The sequence below is a fragment of the Crassostrea angulata genome, chromosome 3, assembly GCF_025612915.1.
Source record: "Crassostrea angulata isolate pt1a10 chromosome 3, ASM2561291v2, whole genome shotgun sequence".
NCBI lineage: Eukaryota > Metazoa > Mollusca > Bivalvia > Ostreida > Ostreidae > Magallana > Magallana angulata.
In genome coordinates, this window is record NC_069113.1 from 27,426,077 (window position 1) to 27,446,141 (window position 20,065).

The 20,065-nt window shown below is 33.0% G+C and overlaps 1 protein-coding gene and 1 long non-coding RNA gene across 4 annotated transcripts in view; one reads left to right on the forward strand and one right to left on the reverse strand.

Annotated features, from left to right (window-relative positions):
• LOC128176253 (HAUS augmin-like complex subunit 1) overlaps positions 1-19,298 on the reverse strand; it is a 30,129-nt gene extending 10,831 nt beyond the window's left edge. For 2 of the 3 annotated variants that reach the window (XM_052842452.1, XM_052842454.1), the window contains exons 1-7: positions 19,173-19,298; positions 14,893-15,067; positions 14,149-14,281; positions 7,096-7,230; positions 4,974-5,035; positions 459-520; positions 275-340 (exon numbers count right to left, since the gene is read on the reverse strand). In XM_052842452.1, coding sequence (XP_052698412.1) covers positions 275-340; positions 459-520; positions 4,974-5,035; positions 7,096-7,230; positions 14,149-14,281; positions 14,893-15,067; positions 19,173-19,193 — 654 coding nt within the window. In that variant the 5' untranslated portion in view covers positions 19,194-19,298. Of the gene's footprint in view, positions 1-274; positions 341-458; positions 521-4,973; positions 5,036-7,095; positions 7,231-14,148; positions 14,282-14,892; positions 15,068-18,886; positions 19,040-19,172 lie in introns of those variants that run through there. The other variant, XM_052842453.1, reaches the window with a different exon arrangement.
• Positions 2,106-4,967, forward strand: LOC128176254 (uncharacterized). The gene is made up of 4 exons (XR_008242768.1): positions 2,106-2,373; positions 2,621-2,695; positions 2,969-3,103; positions 3,225-4,967. It is a non-coding gene; the product is annotated as an uncharacterized LOC128176254 (long non-coding RNA).
• Positions 19,299-20,065: the final 767 nt, after the last annotated feature.

Sequence of the window (20,065 nt, forward strand, 5' to 3'; positions counted from 1 at the left end):
AATGAGCCACATACTGTGGTTTCATCAATATTCGTTGAATTCCAATTTTCATGGATTTCGTTGTTAAGTTGATCCACGAAATTAAATGTTCATTGAAGTGCAATTTCTATTAAGATTTTGTATTAATAGGGTCATTGGCCTCGAATTTACGTATCCTTGAAACTGTGATTTTCACTTTATCCACGAAAATTGATACCCTTGAATATTAATGAAACCACAGTACATGTACACTGTAGTTTTCTATTTTAAAAGATTCACATTTCATAATCCTAACCTTTGAACTCTTGACAAGGCTGTGGTGATAAATGGAAGGATCCACTTTCAAAGTGTGGAGCGTGGTCTGCAAAGTTATCCAAAAAGTGTCATGATTATTAATTCATAATACACCCATAATGAAAATGACCATTATTTCTACGCATTAGTTAACAATACAAAACCAATCTTTCAGGTGTCCAGACCTGCATTTGTTTAATTTTGTCCTTGTACTCCTTGGCTTTGCTGCGGATGAAGTGGATATCTTTGCCCATACAAAAAAAAGTTACACTTAGTCATAACTTTTCTGTAACTAAAGTGTAACTTTTATGTACCTAAGATTTAGGCACATAAAAGTTATAACTTTTTTGTACCTAGATTGGACTTTAACTTTTTGCCCTATAACTAAAATGTACCTACATGGAACTTAGAAATTTCTTAGTATAACTAAAATGTACCTACATTGAACTTAGAAACTTTTCAGTATAACTAAAATGTACCTACATTGAACTTAGAAACTTTTCAGTATAACTGAAATGTACCTACATTGAACTTAGAAAATGTTCAGTATAACTGAAATGTACCTACATTGAACTTAGAAACTTTTCAGTATAACTAAAATGTACCTACATTGAACTTAGTCAATTTGTGAATGTGTTTGGACTTTGTCATTTTTACACTAAAAATTTAAGAGAATCTTATCCAAGAGGTTCAAGTCTAAAGTAGACTTTTATCACAATAAATCTAAAAACTAATATAAAATATCGTTATATCTTTGTTTTTTTTTTATAAAAATCACGATAAGTGGGGGGGGGGGGGGGGGGGGTAGATGTAGGTTGATCACACACTGGGTAGTAAAATCACTAAGATTTGTTTGAAAACAATGACATAACCATTATAACGGGAATCCAGTCCATCAATTGCAACACAAACACCTGTCCAAAATTTTATTGTTTTTATAAGGCAGAAACAGGAAATCACTTTCCGCCTGAACGCACACACATCCCAGATTAACAGTAAAGGGTGTCTAAAGAGGTCATGCTTAGTCCGTGCTGTGATGACACTGATGTTTGTTTAAGATAAAAAGTTCATGTGTGTGTTTTGACCAGCAGACATTTTTTATTTTGCTCCTGCAAGCATTATTTTGTTATCGGTCTCTTGAACATCATTAGACATATTACGATTTCGTTTAAACACTGTTAAATACTAAGGGGTAGCATCAACTTTATATTATCACTGAAAATTTTTCCAACTTTTCATGGCCTACCCCATGAAGAAAGGAATAGAGCAGATTTCTAGAAATTGATTCAGAATTTTCCCACGACATCGAATGCATGCGAAGAAAGGGGGGGGGGGGGGGGGCTGGGGAGGGGTGGTAGCATTGTTTGTTATTATGAGATGGGTTCATCATATTTATTCACATATTTCATTAATAGACATGCTGTTAACAAAGAACAGTAATGCTATTTCCATCTGTATGTTTTCCCAGTACAAGCCTATCTCTCATCGTAATTTATAACAGCACATAGCTATAAGGACTGTGTTATAAACTTTGGGAAACATGTTTTATTTAAATAAGGTGTTATAATTTTTGGTTTTACATATTCATCAATTGTAAAAATGCATTGGTATTTAAATTGATTTAGTTTTTAAAATTCCCTCAAATTATTCAAAATGGCGGCTCTTGAGACCGGAAATGCCGAGTTTTGATGATCGGTTAATAAACTAACAGGTTGTAAGGAAAGAAAATATTACTAAAATTTGTTTCAATTAAATGCAGAATTCTTAAGATAATATTAAGTAAATAATATTGTTTTTTAACCAAAATTAATTTTAAAGATTTATCCCGGTATTAATCGTGACTGTATCGTGATTGGCCAAAATTTCAAACTTTGACTTTCGTGAATTCTGATTGGACAATTGCCATTCCGCCATCAAATTTTGAAATGGGCAAAGAAGACAGGAGTTGTTGTGAAGATTTTCCTGATTTTTTCAAGAAATATGCAGAATCACAGCGTGTTGTATGTAGTAATGAAACTGCAAGCAGTGGTTTCATAAAGATAGACATGCTTAAGACCTGGATGATATGGCTTTAGTTGTGGATGACCATTTCCATTCAGGGTAAGTCTGATGTACAAACAAGTCATTTTAAATAATTCATTTGTGTTTGCTTATCTCAATTTCTATATTATTGCTTTGCACTTAGAAATGAATTACATTTGGAATATTTCTAGAATTCTAATAAGAAGTGCATGATTTTATCATCTATATCAAAGTCTATGCAGCCATGTATATCTAGTGATGTACATTCTATATGTAATCAAATTATGGCCGACTCTTTTAAAAGGAGTATCATTGTATATTGCAGAAAAAATCCCAACCAAGTCCAGCTAGCAGACTGTACACCAGATTGAAGATACATCATTAATACAAGATGAAAAAAGTAAGTGTGTGTGTCTATTAAGTAAAGATATACAGATTTTAAATTTTTAACCATATATTATGTATATCTTTTAGTAAATGAATTATTAAAAATTTGAGAATATAATGGCAACTGCATGCTGTATCAATGTTGACTTTTTTTTAGAGGGGGGGGGGGGGGTACTAGGTCAACAGAGAATTGAAAAGTTTTACTGATATTTAATAATAATTTATGCTACATATATTGAAAATTGTCAAACAGTATCGTGTTTTAAATATTATTGCCTTCTTTTAGATTAATGGAGGACGAGGATAATACTATGAAAGAGATCATATGCAAGAGCAACCGTTCCCATAGAAATACATGCAGCCATGTAAACAGAAACCAGTTTTCACCTGCCAGGTGCTGGTCACATATATATTCAACTTGGTATGCTATATAATTTTCTGTTTTAAGTATAAGGTAGTTGTCAAGGATTTTAACAGTTACAATGAAAGTACATGTAGTAAGAAATTGCCATAATGAAACATTTTTTTTTTATACATTTTAGGAAGTTCAACAGATTCAAGAAACAGATCCAGTTGTTTGCTGATAAATTACTGCAGGTCATTGGTATCATCTAGAACCAGGACTGTTTTAAAAATCATACTAGTATGTTTGGAACAAAATCATGCTAGTATATGTTAGGAATTTAACCTAAAACATGCTTTAATTATGAAGGTTTTGGTCAAATTTTGGTTTAAAAAATAATGTTTTTCAAACTTTCTATTCAAATTTAGCAAGAACATTAGACACACATGTAATCCCAAATGGTTTTATGTTAGATTATTGCTTTATTTAAAAAACTTGCATATAGGGTCTGTAATGATTTGAGATAATTATGTAAACAATAAAATGCTTTTTTGGTGACATATGCGGGATATGAATGTAGCGACATTGCAGAAAAAATACATTACCGGCATTAGCGAGTTATGTAAATTTTTTCTGCAATCATTGCTCCCTTCATTACCTGCATGAATCGTCAAAGAAAGTTATATTGTTTATATTTACATCTTTCTTTTAACAAATTAATAAATTGTTTGTAAAGAGTAAGTTAAATTTACTATATTATTTTTAATGTGCATCAGTACGTTAGCTAAAAGAAACAGCCAAATTGTCTTCAATGGGAATGTGAGTCTGCATTGATATCCTGATTATTTCAATGATTTTTCTAAGGTCATTATAGGTTTCGACCAATCGTTAAACAAGGCGTTAACTATAAGTTTCCATAAGAAATGGAGGAAAGCATACTCATTAGATGTAAATATAATTCAGTAAACATATTGATTAACATAAACATTGACTTGTGTTCTTCTGCTCACATGAACAGATATGATTTTAAATTCCTATTCAAGAGCAAAAACAATTTGATGAAAAGTTCATGTCAACATTAGGGACTTTTTTTTCATCAGTATAACACCTGTACATGTACCTGGGGTTTTTTTTTATCTGAAGTTTATGATACAGATAGATATTTTTTGCCTACATCTGTAATTTTTCTGTGTAACTTTTCTGTACCTAAATGATAACTTTTTTGTACCTACATCTATAACTTTTCTGTACCTAAACAATAACTTTTCTGTAACTTTATGTATAACTTTTCTGTACCTACATCTATAACTTTTCTGTACCTAAATGATAACTTTTCTGTAACTATATGTATAACTTTTCTGTACCTACATCTATAACTTTTCTGTACCTAAATGATAACTTTTCTGTAACTATATGTATAACTTTTCTGTAACTATATGTATAACTTTTCTGTACCTACGTCTATAACTTTTCTGTACCTAAATGATAACTTTTCTGTAACTATACGTATAACTTTTCTGTACCTAAATGATAACTTTTCTGTAACTATATGTATAACTTTTCTGTACCTACATCTATAACTTTTCTGTACCTAAATGATAACTTTTCTATACCTATATGTATAACTTTTTTGTACCTAAATGATAACTTTTCTGTAACTTTAATTTGTAACTTTTTTGTACCTAAATGATAACTTTATTATAACTTTTTGATAACTTTTTTATACCTATTTATTTTTATGAAAAAAATAAATTGTCAATAGTTACACTCTAGTTATGACTTTTTTGTACTTAAGCAAAAAGTTACAATATAGGTATAACTTTTTGATGCTAATTTGGAACCATAATTGATCAGATGGTTCCAAATTGTGCTAACTTAGTTATGACTTTTTTGTAACTTTTTTAAGGGCTCATAGGTATAACTTTTTAGTGCTTTTTTTTTGTATGGGTGGTCCGTTTCTCCGTCTCTGGCTGCTGACAAGCTGCCTTCTGTTCCAGCACCTCCATGGCTCTGTAATACCAAAGCATATCCTTGCTATCCCTATTTATGATATGCTGCCCAAATATCTTTATTGTCTTTCATATCATTCTACATGCAAACCTTGAGTATAAAAAAACCTCCATTATTTACCAGTACATGTATCTCCAAAAGTGCATTAATTTTGGTTTGTGCATGTTTATTGTTTTAAATCATATATATTGTTGAAAGGTACATGTACTGGAATCTATATTTCTCAGCTGATCAATTAAATAAGCTGATTAACTTATTAAAACCACTGTAACAATCATAAACAAAAGGCCCATGGGCCACATCGCTCACCTGTACAACATTTCCTTGTATCATTTTATATTAGTTTTTTAAACATTTTACCAAATAAATATATTATTTCCATGTTAAACTTCAAACACCTCTTAGGACTCCAGTATTAGTCCAGGGGTCAATATTTTAACAATTTAGAATCTACATTATTTGAGGATGCTTGCATAATAACATTACAAATTAGCACTGTAGTTCTTGAGAAGAAGATTTTTAAACATTTTCCCTGTATATTTTTAGGGTTAACCTTGAACCCCTCATGGGGCCCCAGTAATAGTCCAGCCATCGTGATTTTTAACAATTTAGAATCTACATCATTTGAGGATGCTTGCATAATAACATCACAAATTGGAGCATTGTAGTTCTTGAGAAGAAGATTTTTAAATATTTTCCCTGTATATTATTTGTCAAACTTTGAACCCCTCTTGGGGCCTTAGTAATAGTCCGGCCATCACGATTTTAACAATTTAGTATCTACATCATTTGAGGATGCTTGCATAATAATTTCACAAATTGTAGCATTGTAGTTCTTGAGAAGAAGATTTTTATATATTTTCCATATATATTTTTATGTTAAACTTCAAACACCTCTTGAGGCCTCAGTAATAGTCCAGCCACTATGATTTTAACAATTTATAATCTACATCATTTGAGGATGCTTGCATAGTAATCTCACAAACTGAAGCATTGTAGTACTTGAGGAAGAAGATTTTTAAATATTTTCCCTATATATTTCTGTGTTAAATTTTGAACCCCTCATGGGACCCCAGTATTGGTCCGGGGGTCCGGATTTTAACAATTTAGAATCTACATCATTTGAAGATGCTTGCATAGTAATATCACAAATTGAAGCATTGTAGTTCTTGAGAAGAAGATTTTTAAACATTTTCCCTATATATTTCTATGTTTAACTTTGAGGGGCCCCAGTATTGGTCCGGGTGTCACAATTTTGACAATTTAGAATCTTCACTATATATATACAAGCTTTGGTGTAAATATTGGCATTTCTGGTGCAGTGGTTCTTAAGAAGATTTTTTAAGACATTCACCCTAATTTCACTGTTTTGCAATTATCTCCCCTTTTAAAAGGGATTTGGCCTTTATTTTCATAATTAAAAATCCCCTTACCATAAGGATGCTTTGTACCAAGTTTGGTAAAATTTGACTAAGTGGTTTTAGAGAAGAAGTCAAAAATGTGAAAAGTTTACAGACAGACGGACGGACGGACAACGGTCAACAGGTGATCAAGAGAAGCTCACTTGAACCTTTGGTTCAGGTGAACTAAAAACTGCCTTAAGATTTGTTTCTTGAAATCCTTGAAATAATACTGAACTAAGACCAATCCCAATGAAGTACATGTACCTTTTTTTCCCCACCTCATACTGATTGTTTCGGTTTTAAATTTTTGTTTCACTGCTATGGCGAGAAATGGTACTAAGTGAAAATTGGTCCTAAATCAGTATAGGTTGGAAGAAGCAATGTCCATTCTAAACAGGATACTGTATATCCATTTTTAATTTGCGTCAGTTATATTTTGCGATTTAAATAGTTTCTAATAGAAAATGATACAGGATATAATTTTAGGTATTCAAACATCTGCGATTTCAAAGAGATTGCGAAAAAAGCAAAAATTTAATCATTGCGAGAATTTCCAGATATACGGTATATGCTACTCTAAATTTTTAAAATATATGATCCTAATACACATAAGTATGCCAGAACAATTCATGTTGTTATTTGAATGGAGTAAATTACTTCTTTAAGTGACTCTGCTTCACCATGGCAACTTTAATCTTGTCGATCAACGTCTGCAAGTTTCTCTCCTCTTTTATGCGTGCCTCCTCCACTTTGTAAATTTCATCTTCTAAATGTCGCATGGCAAGAAGAAAACTGAAACAGACAAGGGTTATCAAGAGCCATGTTGTGACAATGTGTAATAGTGACAATAGTAACAATGGCCGAAAAGTCAGGGGTACTTAAAAAAACACCATAAAAAGAACAAACAAAAACAAAAAAACTTGTTCAGCTCGATTTAAAATCGGCACCAGTATCCGTAAGAAAATCCATTGTTTCTGAAAAGGCCGCAGTGAAAAAACCGAGAACTAGCAGCGGTGATCATACACCTGCTCACGACGGTAGTACATCTGACCAGCACGTTAATATCTCAGGTGACCTTCATCAAATTCAGCAAAGTTTGACAGAAATAAGAGAGTCCATGGTGAAAAAATCGGATGTCAAGGCCTTGGTTTCGGAAATATTGTTAGAATTGAAAAATGAAATAAAAAGTGAAATAAAACAAGAAATTGTCGATGAAATGAAAAAAGATTTCGAAGAAAGTATCAAAAACAAAGTCAAGAAAGAGTTTGAAGATAAAATCGACGAAAAGTGTAAAGAGTTCGAAACACAAACAAAAGAAATCTCCGAGGGTTTTAATCTTGATTTCGACACTCTGAGAGAAAAATTGAACTCCCAAGCCAGTGAACTGAGATCTCTCAACGACAAGCTCAAACAATGTGAATCTGCGGCACAATCTGCAATGACCCTCGCCAATCAAAATCAACAATACTCGCAGAAAGCCAATATTAAATTTCTAAACTGGGCCGAGGAGAAAAACGAAAACCTCAGGAGTAAATTGTGTACAATTCTCAAGGAGGCAGTGAAGATGGACCTGGACCCCTCGGATGTTCTTGCGATTCATCGGATTCCTGGGGAAGATGGGAAAGGGCCACGCCCTGTGATCGCCAAATTCCGTAACACGGAGGTCAAGATCGCGGTCATCAAAAATCGATCGAATGACAAACTCAAAAAATGTTTTACCATGCATGACCACCTAACATATTTCAACGCAAAACTTTTGCGCAATCTTAATGGTGACCCTCGAATCCAGTCTGCCTGGTACTACAACGGCAAGATTTTTGCGCTGGACGAACAAGGACGCCGCCACAGATTCGATATTCTGGACAATGTTTCTGAAAAACTAAAACGGCGCTAGTACACTTTTTTGATAGACAGCGGAGTGGAACCTGGATGCTTCGGGATCGGTCAACGGTTTTCAGATCGGGATCGGTATCTCAATTTCAGAACTGTTTAGACATGTGTGTATGTGTGAGTGTGCGTGTTTCTCCCTTTATAAGTGTTCTTAATGAACTGGTAGGATGCTTAGTTTCTTATGTGTGTGTAATATTTTTGGGTATGGTTGGATCAGAAAATTTGGTAATGGTAAGTGGTTATTTGCTTCTCGCATGTGTTATTTTTGAATACTTTCTTTGTCTTACATGTGTTGCTTTTGTTATTTTATATTTAATACGTAAATATGATGTCGTCTGACAACATTTTAATAGCTACGGTGAACTGTCAGGGGCTCGCCACACCATCAAAACGTAAAGATGTTCTTAACTACTATAAACAAAAACATTATTCTATCATTTGCCTGCAAGATACTCATTTTATTTCTGAACATGAATAGTTTATAGAAACACAGTGGGGATATAAATGTGTGTTTAATTCATATTCATCTAACTCAAGAGGGGTCTGTATACTTTTCAATAACAACTTTGAGTTTAAAATTCATAGAGTGAAAAACGACTGTGAAGGTAATTTGTTAGCTTTGGACATGACAATTGAGGACCACAAGGTTACCCTCATTAATATATACGGTCCTAATATTGACAACCCTGAGTTTTATGAAAATATAAGAAGTATCTTCCTTGAATTTGATAATGAATATTTTATTTTATGTGGGGACTTTAATCTTGCATTGAATTCCATGCAGGATACTTATAACTACTGTAGTGTTAACAATCCAAAGGCTCGAAGTAAAGTCCTGGAAATAATGGAGGACTTATGCCTCATAGATTACTATAGAATCCTAAATCCTGAAAAAAAAGTATATACATGGCGGAAAAAAAATCCTCTAAAACAAGGTCGCCTTGATTATTTTCTCATTTCTGACAGCTTAACAAATCTTGTTGAAAACTGTACTATCAAACCTGGATACAGGTCTGATCATTCTATAGTTTTGCTCGAGCTTAAATTTAATCCCTTCCGGAGAGGGCGTGGTCTTTGGAAATTTAATAATTATTTACTTACAGATAAAGACTATGTTCAAAAGGTAAAAAATGTAATAAAGTGTGTTAGTAATCAATATTTAGAGAATGCAGAGAGTAAAAATTTCCAATGTAAAAATAACATGGATGAAAGTTTATTTCTTGAGGTACTACTGATGGAAATACGGGGAAATACTATCTCATATTCTTCATATATCAAAAAAGAAAAAGACCAAAAAGAAAAAACACTACTGCAAGAAATTGAGGATTTAGAATCAGATGCTTTCATTGATTTAAATAAATTAGATGAAAAAAAAAAGGAACTCGAGAGTATTAGAAAAGAAAAGTTACTAGGCCACATGATAAGGTCCCGAGCTCGCTGGATAGAAGAGGGTGAAAAACCATCAAAATATTTCTGTAATTTAGAATCTAGGAATTATTTAAATAAAACAATAAAAAAAATTGAATTAGAGGGTACTGGCACTATATATGAACAAACAGAAATTTTAGATGAAGTTAAGATATATTATGAAACTCTGTATAAAAGTGCAGATTCAAGTTTAGTTAATATAAATTTAGAAGAAATGTTCTTGAATTCTAATAATCCTAAAATGGATACAAATACGTCCAAAGGTCTGGAGAAAGACATTGAGGAAAGAGAAGTTCTTAACGTATTAAAGCACATGAAGAATAATAAGTCCCCTGGTAGTGATGGGTATACCGCAGAATTTTTCAAGTTTTTTTGGAGTGATATTAGAAATTATGTTGTTAGAGCTATTAACTGTATTTTTCTTAAAAAAGAGCTTCCTATCTCTCAAAGACTTGGAATAATTTCATGTTTGCCAAAAGGGGACAAACCAAGACAGTTTCTAAAGAACTGGCGACCAATAACCCTTTTAAATGTTCTCTACAAGATCATATCTGGTTGCTTAAGCTTTAGAATCAAACAAGTTTTGGACATTATTATTTCAAATACACAATCTGGTTTCATAAAAGGTAGATACATAGGGGAAAATACTCGCTTTGTTTATGATCTGATGTCGTACACAGAGATACATGAAATTCCAGGGCTTTTGGTCCTCATTGATTTCGAAAAAGCCTTTGACTCTATGTCATGGTCATTTATTTATAAAGTTTTAAGTTATTTTGGGTTTGGAGAATATATTATCCAGTGGATAAAAATTTTAAACACAAATTTCCGTGCCTGCATTTTACAAAGTGGGTTTTTATCAGAACAATTTGACATACAAAGGGGTTGTAGACAAGGAGATCCTGTTGCTCCATATTTATTCATTATATGTGCAGAAATCCTTTCAATTCTTATAAAGCAAAACAATGATATTAAGGGCATTTTTGTTCATAATAAAGAACATATAATATCACAGTATGCAGACGACACTTTGTTAGCCCTTGATGGTTCATCAAAATCCTTGTTCGAAGCATTAGAAACTATAGATTTTTACTCCAGCTTTTCAGGACTTAAAACTAATACATCTAAGACAAAAATTGTGTGGATTGGTTCAAAAAAATTCTCTGATCAAGTGTTTCATCATACCAGATGGAAATTAGACTGGGGATCTACATCTTTTAATTTATTAGGTTTCCAATTTTCCGTTGAACTTTCTGAAATTGTTGATATTAATTTTGGTAATCAGATTCCAAAAATCATTGCACTTATGGAACAATGGAAAAGAAGAATTCTTACTCCAATTGGTCGTGTCACTGTCATTAAGAGTTTGTTAATTCCAAAACTAAATCATTTATTTATATCGCTTCCTACTCCCAAAAAGGAGATTGTAGCATTTATATGCAAAGCCTTTTTTGAGTTTCTATGGAAATCCAAAACAGACAAAGTTAAAAGGTCTCTTATAACACAAGACTACTTGTCAGGTGGTATGAAAATGGTAGATGTTAGAAGTTTTATTACATCACTTAAATGTACATGGATTAAAAGGTTAACTTGCTCACATAAACCATGGATGGATATTTTCTATGCTCTCAATGGAGATGATATTTTACAGAAATTGTATGATTTTGGAGATAGTTTTGTGTTTGATTGTTTGTTAAAAGAAAATAACGCCTTTTGGAAAGATGTTTTGATTGCTTGGTCATGTTATATGAAATCTTTTACTCTCCGCACTTTAAAAACAAATTTCATTATATTCCAGTGTGGTATAACTCTAATATAAAAGTTAACAACAAACCAGTTTTTTTTAAATCCTGGTATGAAAAGGGAATAAAGGTTGTGCAAGATTTTTTTGATGATGATTGTAATCTTTTAGACTTTGGAGTTCTTAAAAACACATACAATCTATCTGATAGTTGTGTGATGCAATACAATAGCATTGTTACAGCTATTTCAAAATATTTGAAATCATTGTTAATAGATAGGTCTTCTTTCAAAAGACTTCCTTATCCATATGTACCTTTATTTTTTGAACCTCTCATATCTTCTGAAAAATGCTCAAAAATCTTTTATAATTTCTTGAATAAAAATGAGGCTATTCCAACCTCAATCAGCAAGTGGGAGGCAGAGCTTAGGCCATATGGAGTAGACACAATATCAGTGCAAGATGTTTTTAAAATTTGTTATAAAACCACTAGTGATTCTTCTGCCCAGTGGTTACAATTTCGAATCTTACATAGAATTGTTCCTGTTGGAAAATACCTTAAGAAAATTAACATTAAAACTTCTGATTGTTGTGGTTTTTGTATGGAAAATGTTGAAACAATAATACATGTTTTCATTGCTTGTGATAAAGTACAAACACTCTGGAGTGATTTAAGTCTTCATATATACAGAAAAACCTCTGAAAGAGTTGGTTTCAATGTTTCGAATGTTATTCTCGGTGATCTACCATTGTCAAACAATAACAGGGTTATAAACTTCATAATTCTATATGTTAAACAATATATTTTTATATCCTTAATGCAAAACAAAATGCCAAATTTTCTTGGATTACTCAGTCATTTAAGAATAAAATACCATGTAGAAAGATATGCTGCTATCCAAAATCAAAAGCTGTGCAATTTTGAAAAATTGTGGCTTACATGGAAAAACATTTTAGATTAGTTTATGATATTATGACTATTACTATTCGTATTATTATTTGTTATTTATTTTTTGGTTTTTTATTTTTTTTGGTTTTTTCTCTCTTTTTGGAAGCAAAGTAACCATTTACCACTAATATTGAAAAATGTATGTAATTATACTTGTGTGTGAGTGAGTATGCATGTGTATAAAATTTATAAAAACTGAATTTAATAATGTCAACATTAGTACTAGTATGTATGGAACAAAAACAATAAATTATAAAAAAAAAAAAAAAGAGCCATGTTGGGTATTCAGAAATACAGCTTACTTTAATGTTTAAGTCTCCAAGTTCTTAATGAAGTACAAATGAAACTCAGTTACTGTCACGCAGACTTCTGAGGACCTTAATAAAACTTCCTGAGGTTGAAAGTTTAATATAATACAACTATGATTCAACTTTTTAGGTTTAAAAATTATAGAAGCTGGCAGTAAATATTGATTTCATAACATGGCAATATTTTCCATGATTGTTTTCACCGTACAGTAAAACACGGTTATAACGAAGCACCCATCTTCGCTGGCCAAGGGTTTTCGGTCCACTTTGCTCCCCATAAACCCTTGGCGGATTTCATTACGAAAACTCGGTGATGTGGTGGCGCTATCTAGCGAGCAACTTGAGTTGCGCCCCTTGCATATTTACATTTTAATCGAATTAAACAACGGGTTATATACACATCATGGCATTAATACAGCTTGGAAAAGATGTTTGATTACCGAATATTGGAACATAATTAACGATGTTATTAAATACGAATTAAGTTATAACCTAGGGAAAGCACGGGATGTTTTATTCATAGTGTTTTGTAAGGACCTATACCGGGAGTGAAAAAGTCGCCGATTCATATGAAAGCTTTCATCCCATAAAATCAGGTATCGTTGTCGTGAATATTGCGGAACAAAGAAATTAAATAAAACGCAGCTCATTGAATCGTTAAAAGCAATAACCATAAGCAGGAACGAATATATACTAACGGGATAGACAACTTCTACATTTGCCATGTTTACTTCCCATGCTATCACGCGAGCCTTGACAATTTTGTAGAACTATGTTAAATCCCAGTAAAATATATAGGTTTTTTAAGCGATCTGGTTAGACCATCGTTGGGGAGGCACTGTACTCGAGAACTTGTGTCTCAACTTGTTAAAAGCATCGAATGTTTTACCAAAGATCACACATGTGTTTTCGTTTAAAGTTTATATTTACAAGCTCTGCGATTGGATCAGCTACTCGTAGCTGCAGCCAATCATAAAACGGAGCTTGTCACTGAGTTTTCGTAATGAAATCCGCCAAGGGTTTATGGGGAGCAAAGTGGACCGAAAACCCTTGGCTAGCGAAGATGCGAAGCACCAGGGACAGGCGATTTTGCTTCATTATTAGCGTAATTCGTTATATTCAACAAGTTTACAACATGAAATATAGTCACGGGGAATGAAAATCACTTCGCTATAAACCTCAATTCATTATAAGCGTGTTCGCTATAACCGTCTTTTACTGTATTTACTGCTATTTGACTTCATTTCAACAATACAGAACATGGTTCTGAGTGGATTGATTTCATGCTTGCTTAATGGCTTGATATTCGACCAACTCCTTGAATTATCAAGTGAAAAATTATCCCCCCCCCCCCCTTTTGCGCAGATTTCTGATGAGTCCGAGCTCTTGCCCACCTTGTGTCTGTGGTGTCCCTGACTTGTAGAATAAGGGCCAGATTGGCTATCACCCTAAGGGAAATAACTCCAGCCTGGGACAAACTGGCAATTGACAAATTCATCTTCTTCAGAACTCCCTCACATCTTCTGGCTGTCACAAAAAATACAGAATTGAATATAATTTATTTCCAAATTAGGGCTTCATGGGGCATGACATATTATAACAATTATGATTACATATAATCATAATAAATACACATACAATAGATTTAAAAAAAAAAAAATAAATAAATAATACAAGTATTATGCACAAAATTGTACTCAATTAATGGCTCACAGAATTGTATAGGCACATCTCTATATGTTTATTTTTCAATGCAATTTAATGGTAATTAATATGTACAGTGGTACCATAATAATAATAAAGAAATAAATACAACTAACACACATGTCATCTGTTTACTAATCATTTATGATTATATCGTGTTATATGTGTTGTGAATATCAGAACAATTTAATTGTAAATATGCATGCAATACTTTTGTACAAAACTTCCAATATTGATAATTTGTGAAAATATTTCAAGAAAACTTAAATAGTTAACTTTGAATTTGTAGTAAAATTTGCTTATAAGGAAGTCTTGGGGGACATGAATTTTTGGTTCTTTACATCTTTACAGTTAAAGTTCTTTTTTTTCATTTGATCAAGCCTGTAAATTGCACGCCTAAATGTTTATGTACAGATCAAAGTAATTAAACATACCCTCTATATTGTACTCCTCGGCCTTAAGTTGATAATCCTCCACCAAGACTTGTGTGTCTTTGTCTGCCTGTTCATTGCATTTCATCAAGTTATACAGCAGAGTAATATTAGAAGCATTTAGCTCAAACTCTGGTACGTCATCTCCAGCAAACATTTTCTCCAGCCACATTTGTACCTGCAGAGGTAAAATCATACTGTTAAACAATACAAATCATTGCTTAGTGTGACATTTGTTTCAGTTTTGATCTTTAGGAACTTGTTTCTGCATTCGAGTGTACCCTAATATTATGATAATAACACGAAGAGGTATCTAACTCCAAGTTACATGGACTAAACCCCTTCCATGAATTGCAATCAATTAAGTTTCAGAGAAAAGCAGCATACACATGTTTTGTACCATTTTTTTCTATGATGAATTATCTACAGAATCTTACATGGCACATCTTTATCATCTCCTATCTGTTACAAACTGTTTAAGCATTGCCTGCTAACTAAAAGGTGTTTCATGTACCCCAGAAAATGCCTTGAATAAGTTTTGGACAGAATTAAGAAATTAAAATCAAACTGTTTATAATTTTACCTGTATTAAGACACTGCAAAAATGAATAAGCATAATGATCATTAAAGCTGATATGAATTCATAAAAGAATTTAATTGGTCCCTGGTATATTTTGTTCACTCCTCAAATGCTCTTGGGGTATATATACCGGTTGAGAAAGTTACTGTCGGCTGCTTTCTGATCAAGGCATTCAGGTTCAACATACTTCTAAACGCATGAACCACATTTTTTATCAGTTGCAAAAAAGGAAATAAAAGCTACACTCAGCAAAAAATAAAAGAGGTTATATACAATGTACTTTGGAAGAATTACCAAGTTACTTTGAGGTATCCGCATTATCTTGCACAGATTATTAAGGCCAGCATTTTTTTATTTTTAGGTTTACAAACAACAAAATGATAAAGTTCCATAGGAGGAGGAAATAAAAAAAAAAAAATCTCTTTTGACCTACAATTTTCTTATTTTTAGGTTTACGAACCACAAAATTGTAAAGTTCTGTAGGAGAAAAAACACTTTCATGACATCATCTTTATTCTAATAATATAATGAATGACAACTTCATGATACAAGTGTGTAACTGCATCAAGTGTAGCATGTGAAAAGTATGTCATCTGTGTAACATATCACTCAAATAGTACAATAGAATATTAGACATACGGCTTTGAAATTACATGTACATATAGCAATGTCAGGAGTGTGCAATTACAAAATTTGGCCACAAAGTTACTAGCCCAAGGTTCAAAACTACTAGTCAGACTTTTGTCGGAAATGTCAACATTTCATTTTATAAAAAAAACCCCTAAATTTTATGTACATAAAGTCATAATGTTTTTTCCTGTATGATACTAGTATATAATTATTAATATACAAAATATTTATTACTTTCATGTTTTCTGCAGTAGACTAGTTAAAAAATATTTAACTTCATTGATCTCTCACATTTTATTTACAAAATTGGTTTGGGTGTTCATATGTGAGAAAACTCAAATGTGAACAGACTCTATAAAATCACTGCAACTATATGTGTGCGTGTATTTTATCCTGTTGAATTTCCATGTACAAAGTACAACTATGCAATGAATTATGAAATGGTAAATTTTGATTGAAAATAACGGAAAATGCACAAACAATAATATGCAAAACATGATTTTTTTTTTTAATTCACTATGCAGGTCACTTTAAAATGTTCATGAGAATAGTTACTGCAGAAATTTATAATATCTCTAATACATCGCTCTCTCTCTCTCTCTAAAATAAATGATTAAAAAAGCCAATGAATACATATGCCAATTCAACACAAAAAGAAAGGGAATCATTTTACAGTGATGTACTTGAAAACAGCTGCACAGGTAACTATTGAAGCCATGTTCAGTGAGGTGTGACTATCTCGTCTAGCCACTGGTCAACACTGTCGGTAAAACTTCAAAGTATGAAACTTACAGCAGAGTGTTTGTAGAAGCTTCTCTGAAGAATGTAGCACGAGAAAAAGATGCGTAAGAAATTTTTAGGCTATCATGGCACAAAAAGAGCAGATTTTATGCCTCTGTGATAACAATGACGATACACTTTTCCTACTAGGAAAAATTTGCTGTCGGGAAGAAAAAAAAGATCTTTTTTGTAATTTTATTTTTTTTCTAAAAACTTAGAAAACCGAGCGGCGGGTTTGTAAACCTAAAAATAAAAAAATGCTGGCCTAAGTGTGGTCTTACTTTGCAAGTACATTGAACAGGTTTGTCGTTCTTACAGAGTGCCTAATGTCTACATGAAATTGCATACATTGGCAGTACTGCATCCAACATAGTAAATAACAACAGTAAATCCAAGAAAGTATAATAACTATGTGTCATCGTTTTTATCAGTTTTTACCCAAAAAACACCCAGTTTCCTAAATTTATGCTGATAGGCATCAGGTTTGTTCGCCCTATCTTATCTGTATGCCTGAGTCTGTTCGCCCATAGTCTATTCACTCTAACTATCATTTGTTCTAATTATCATTCGCCCTAAAACTTGTTCGCTCTACTTAAACCTCATTCATAAACCACATCATTTTCAGATATATTTCATTTACACTTAACTTTGTGAAATTAACTATAAATTAATTTTAGTTTTATATTAAACTTGCTTTACCATTTCTTCTTACTTTACTACTTCTACATTCTCTTCCTTTTTATTTCTTCAAAAAAGATGTTGGTTTAATTATATATTTGAGAAATAAAGTACGAGTTTTCGTGAATGTTGCAGAATAACCTCTGAGGTCGAGAAATGTTGTTTTGAAATATAAAAGCCAAGGCGTTAGCCGAGGCTTTTATATTTCAAACAACATTTCGAGACCGAGGAGGTTATCCTGCAACATTCACGATAACAAGAATTTTATTTCTATTCTACTAACAGCCCAGTGTTTCTACAGATCGTTTCTCCTATAAAGAGATGATTTAAGTCATTTTGACGGCTGTTTCGTGTAACCCCAATGGTTTTGTTAGTAATGTTTACATGTGTATTGATCAAAGGAATCACATGCAGACGACAGAATTTCTCATAGGATTTTTAATACTCTTTACTTATTTATAAAATATCTTTGAATCACATTCCTAATATTTTAAGGGCAATTTAATACGATTATTACTACTACACTTTATATATTTTATGTAAAAACACGCAGTGAAAATCTGCTAGGGAGGTGCTAGGAACAGCCACATGCATTGAGTTCTTAAAAATAAACATTTGAGGCAATACACATTGTTTTGACTGGAACTAACACGTGAAATTGACATAGTTTTAAAACTTTTTACGGTTTGAAGTTGTACTTTCATGGTCTGTGCGAGACAAATAGGTATTTCTGATCTGATAATTTACTGATGACATTCGTGGTACATGTATATTGGAGAATAATGTCCGCTGCATCTCTTTGATCTCGGCAAAAACTGTAGTAGAATTCTTAATAATGTTTAGAATGGTCAGAATAAAAAAATAATGATTAAACTACTACATTATTCTTCGTTTAAATAAAGGCAAACAGACCAAAGGTGAACGGAATCAAAGACAAACGGACAGTTTAGGGCGAACAGAAATTAGGGTGAACTGCATCAAGGCTGTCACTGCTCAATCTACATGTACATCTACAACAGTGTATGGTTTGTGCATGCATGTGCGATGTTACTGCAGCACTACACAAGGAAACATTCTCCAATGATCAAGGAGTGTTGCAGTTTTGGTGGTTTTATTGTATACCATAGTCACAGGACCTGATCACATGCAAAAAATTTGAACATAATATATCAATGAAATGGATGGGGTCGGAGGAAAGGGGCATTCCACTAAATCTAGTGATTGTACTGGACCGTTTTTAACTGATTTATTATATGTGCATGTATTTATTATGTGCATGTAGATATAGGTCTATACATCCACATACAATAATAACGTTATTTACATTACCTTCCAAATTCCAGGGCCCATGATATGAAAAACGTCAGCGATAGGAACCGTGGGCACTGACTGACTGAGTCTTTGCAACAATGGAACAAATTTGACTCCTGTGCCAATATTCTCTTTTGAGAAGTGGACAGGCGTAGCCTAAATCAAAGGCTATGCCTGTCCACTTCTCAAAATAGAATAATGTGCCAAGTAACAGTTATCATTTGAAAGTCACATCACTTTTGATGGCTTATCATCTGATCATTGGTAAAATAAAAACAAAACCCCCCAAAAAACAAATGCTCACCTCCTCATGTTTTTCTGTCATTTGTGAGCTTTCGCGGTTATCACAATCCGGAAATTAACAACGGTTGCCATTTTATGTTTACGCTGTACTTTCGATTCGATAGACTGGTTCGCTGTCACTAATTACGAGCGCGCCTCTTATACAATCGCAACTTCTCGGGCCTTTCCCACAGGCTCGGAAAAACACCTCGTTTACAAAATGGAGTCGCTTCCCATTAAAATAAGAATCGACTAGACAGCCTTACAAGTTTAGATTTTTTTAAAAAGCTTACCGTCTTTAGAGCAAACTCATAACAGCAATAAGATATTAAACATAGGCGTCGGAACCGGGGGGGCTAGGGGGGGCTTAGCCCCCCACTTTTTTTGCCAAGTTATACCTAACCATTAGAAACATAGCATGATAGAGGGTTCAGCCCCCCCACTTTTTATCGCAGGAAAGATTATTGTTCCTAAATTTAGCTTGAAAGATAGAGAAGTTAGATTCAGAAGCATACTAGCCCCCCCCCCCCCACCACGGATTAGGAATTTCATGATTTTGGAAGAAAAAAAAATGTGGGTAAGAAATTTTTTTTTTTGAAGTAACTCCCCCCCCCCCCCCCCCCCCCCCCCCCCCCACGGATTAGGATTTCCATGATTTTGGAAAAAACAAAAATATGGGTAAGAAATTTTTTTTTTTTAAGCATAGGTATACTACCCCCCCCCCCCCCCCCCCCCCCCCCCCACGGATTAGGATTTCCATGATTTTGGGAGGTTTTTTTTCTCAATATTTCTGAGGATTAGTCTAGCCCCCCCACTTTCAATTTGCTTCCGACGCCTATGTTAAAGATAATTTAATTATTTTTTTTTATACAAGTTTAGCTTTTTTTAAAAAGCTTACCGTCTTTAGAACAAACC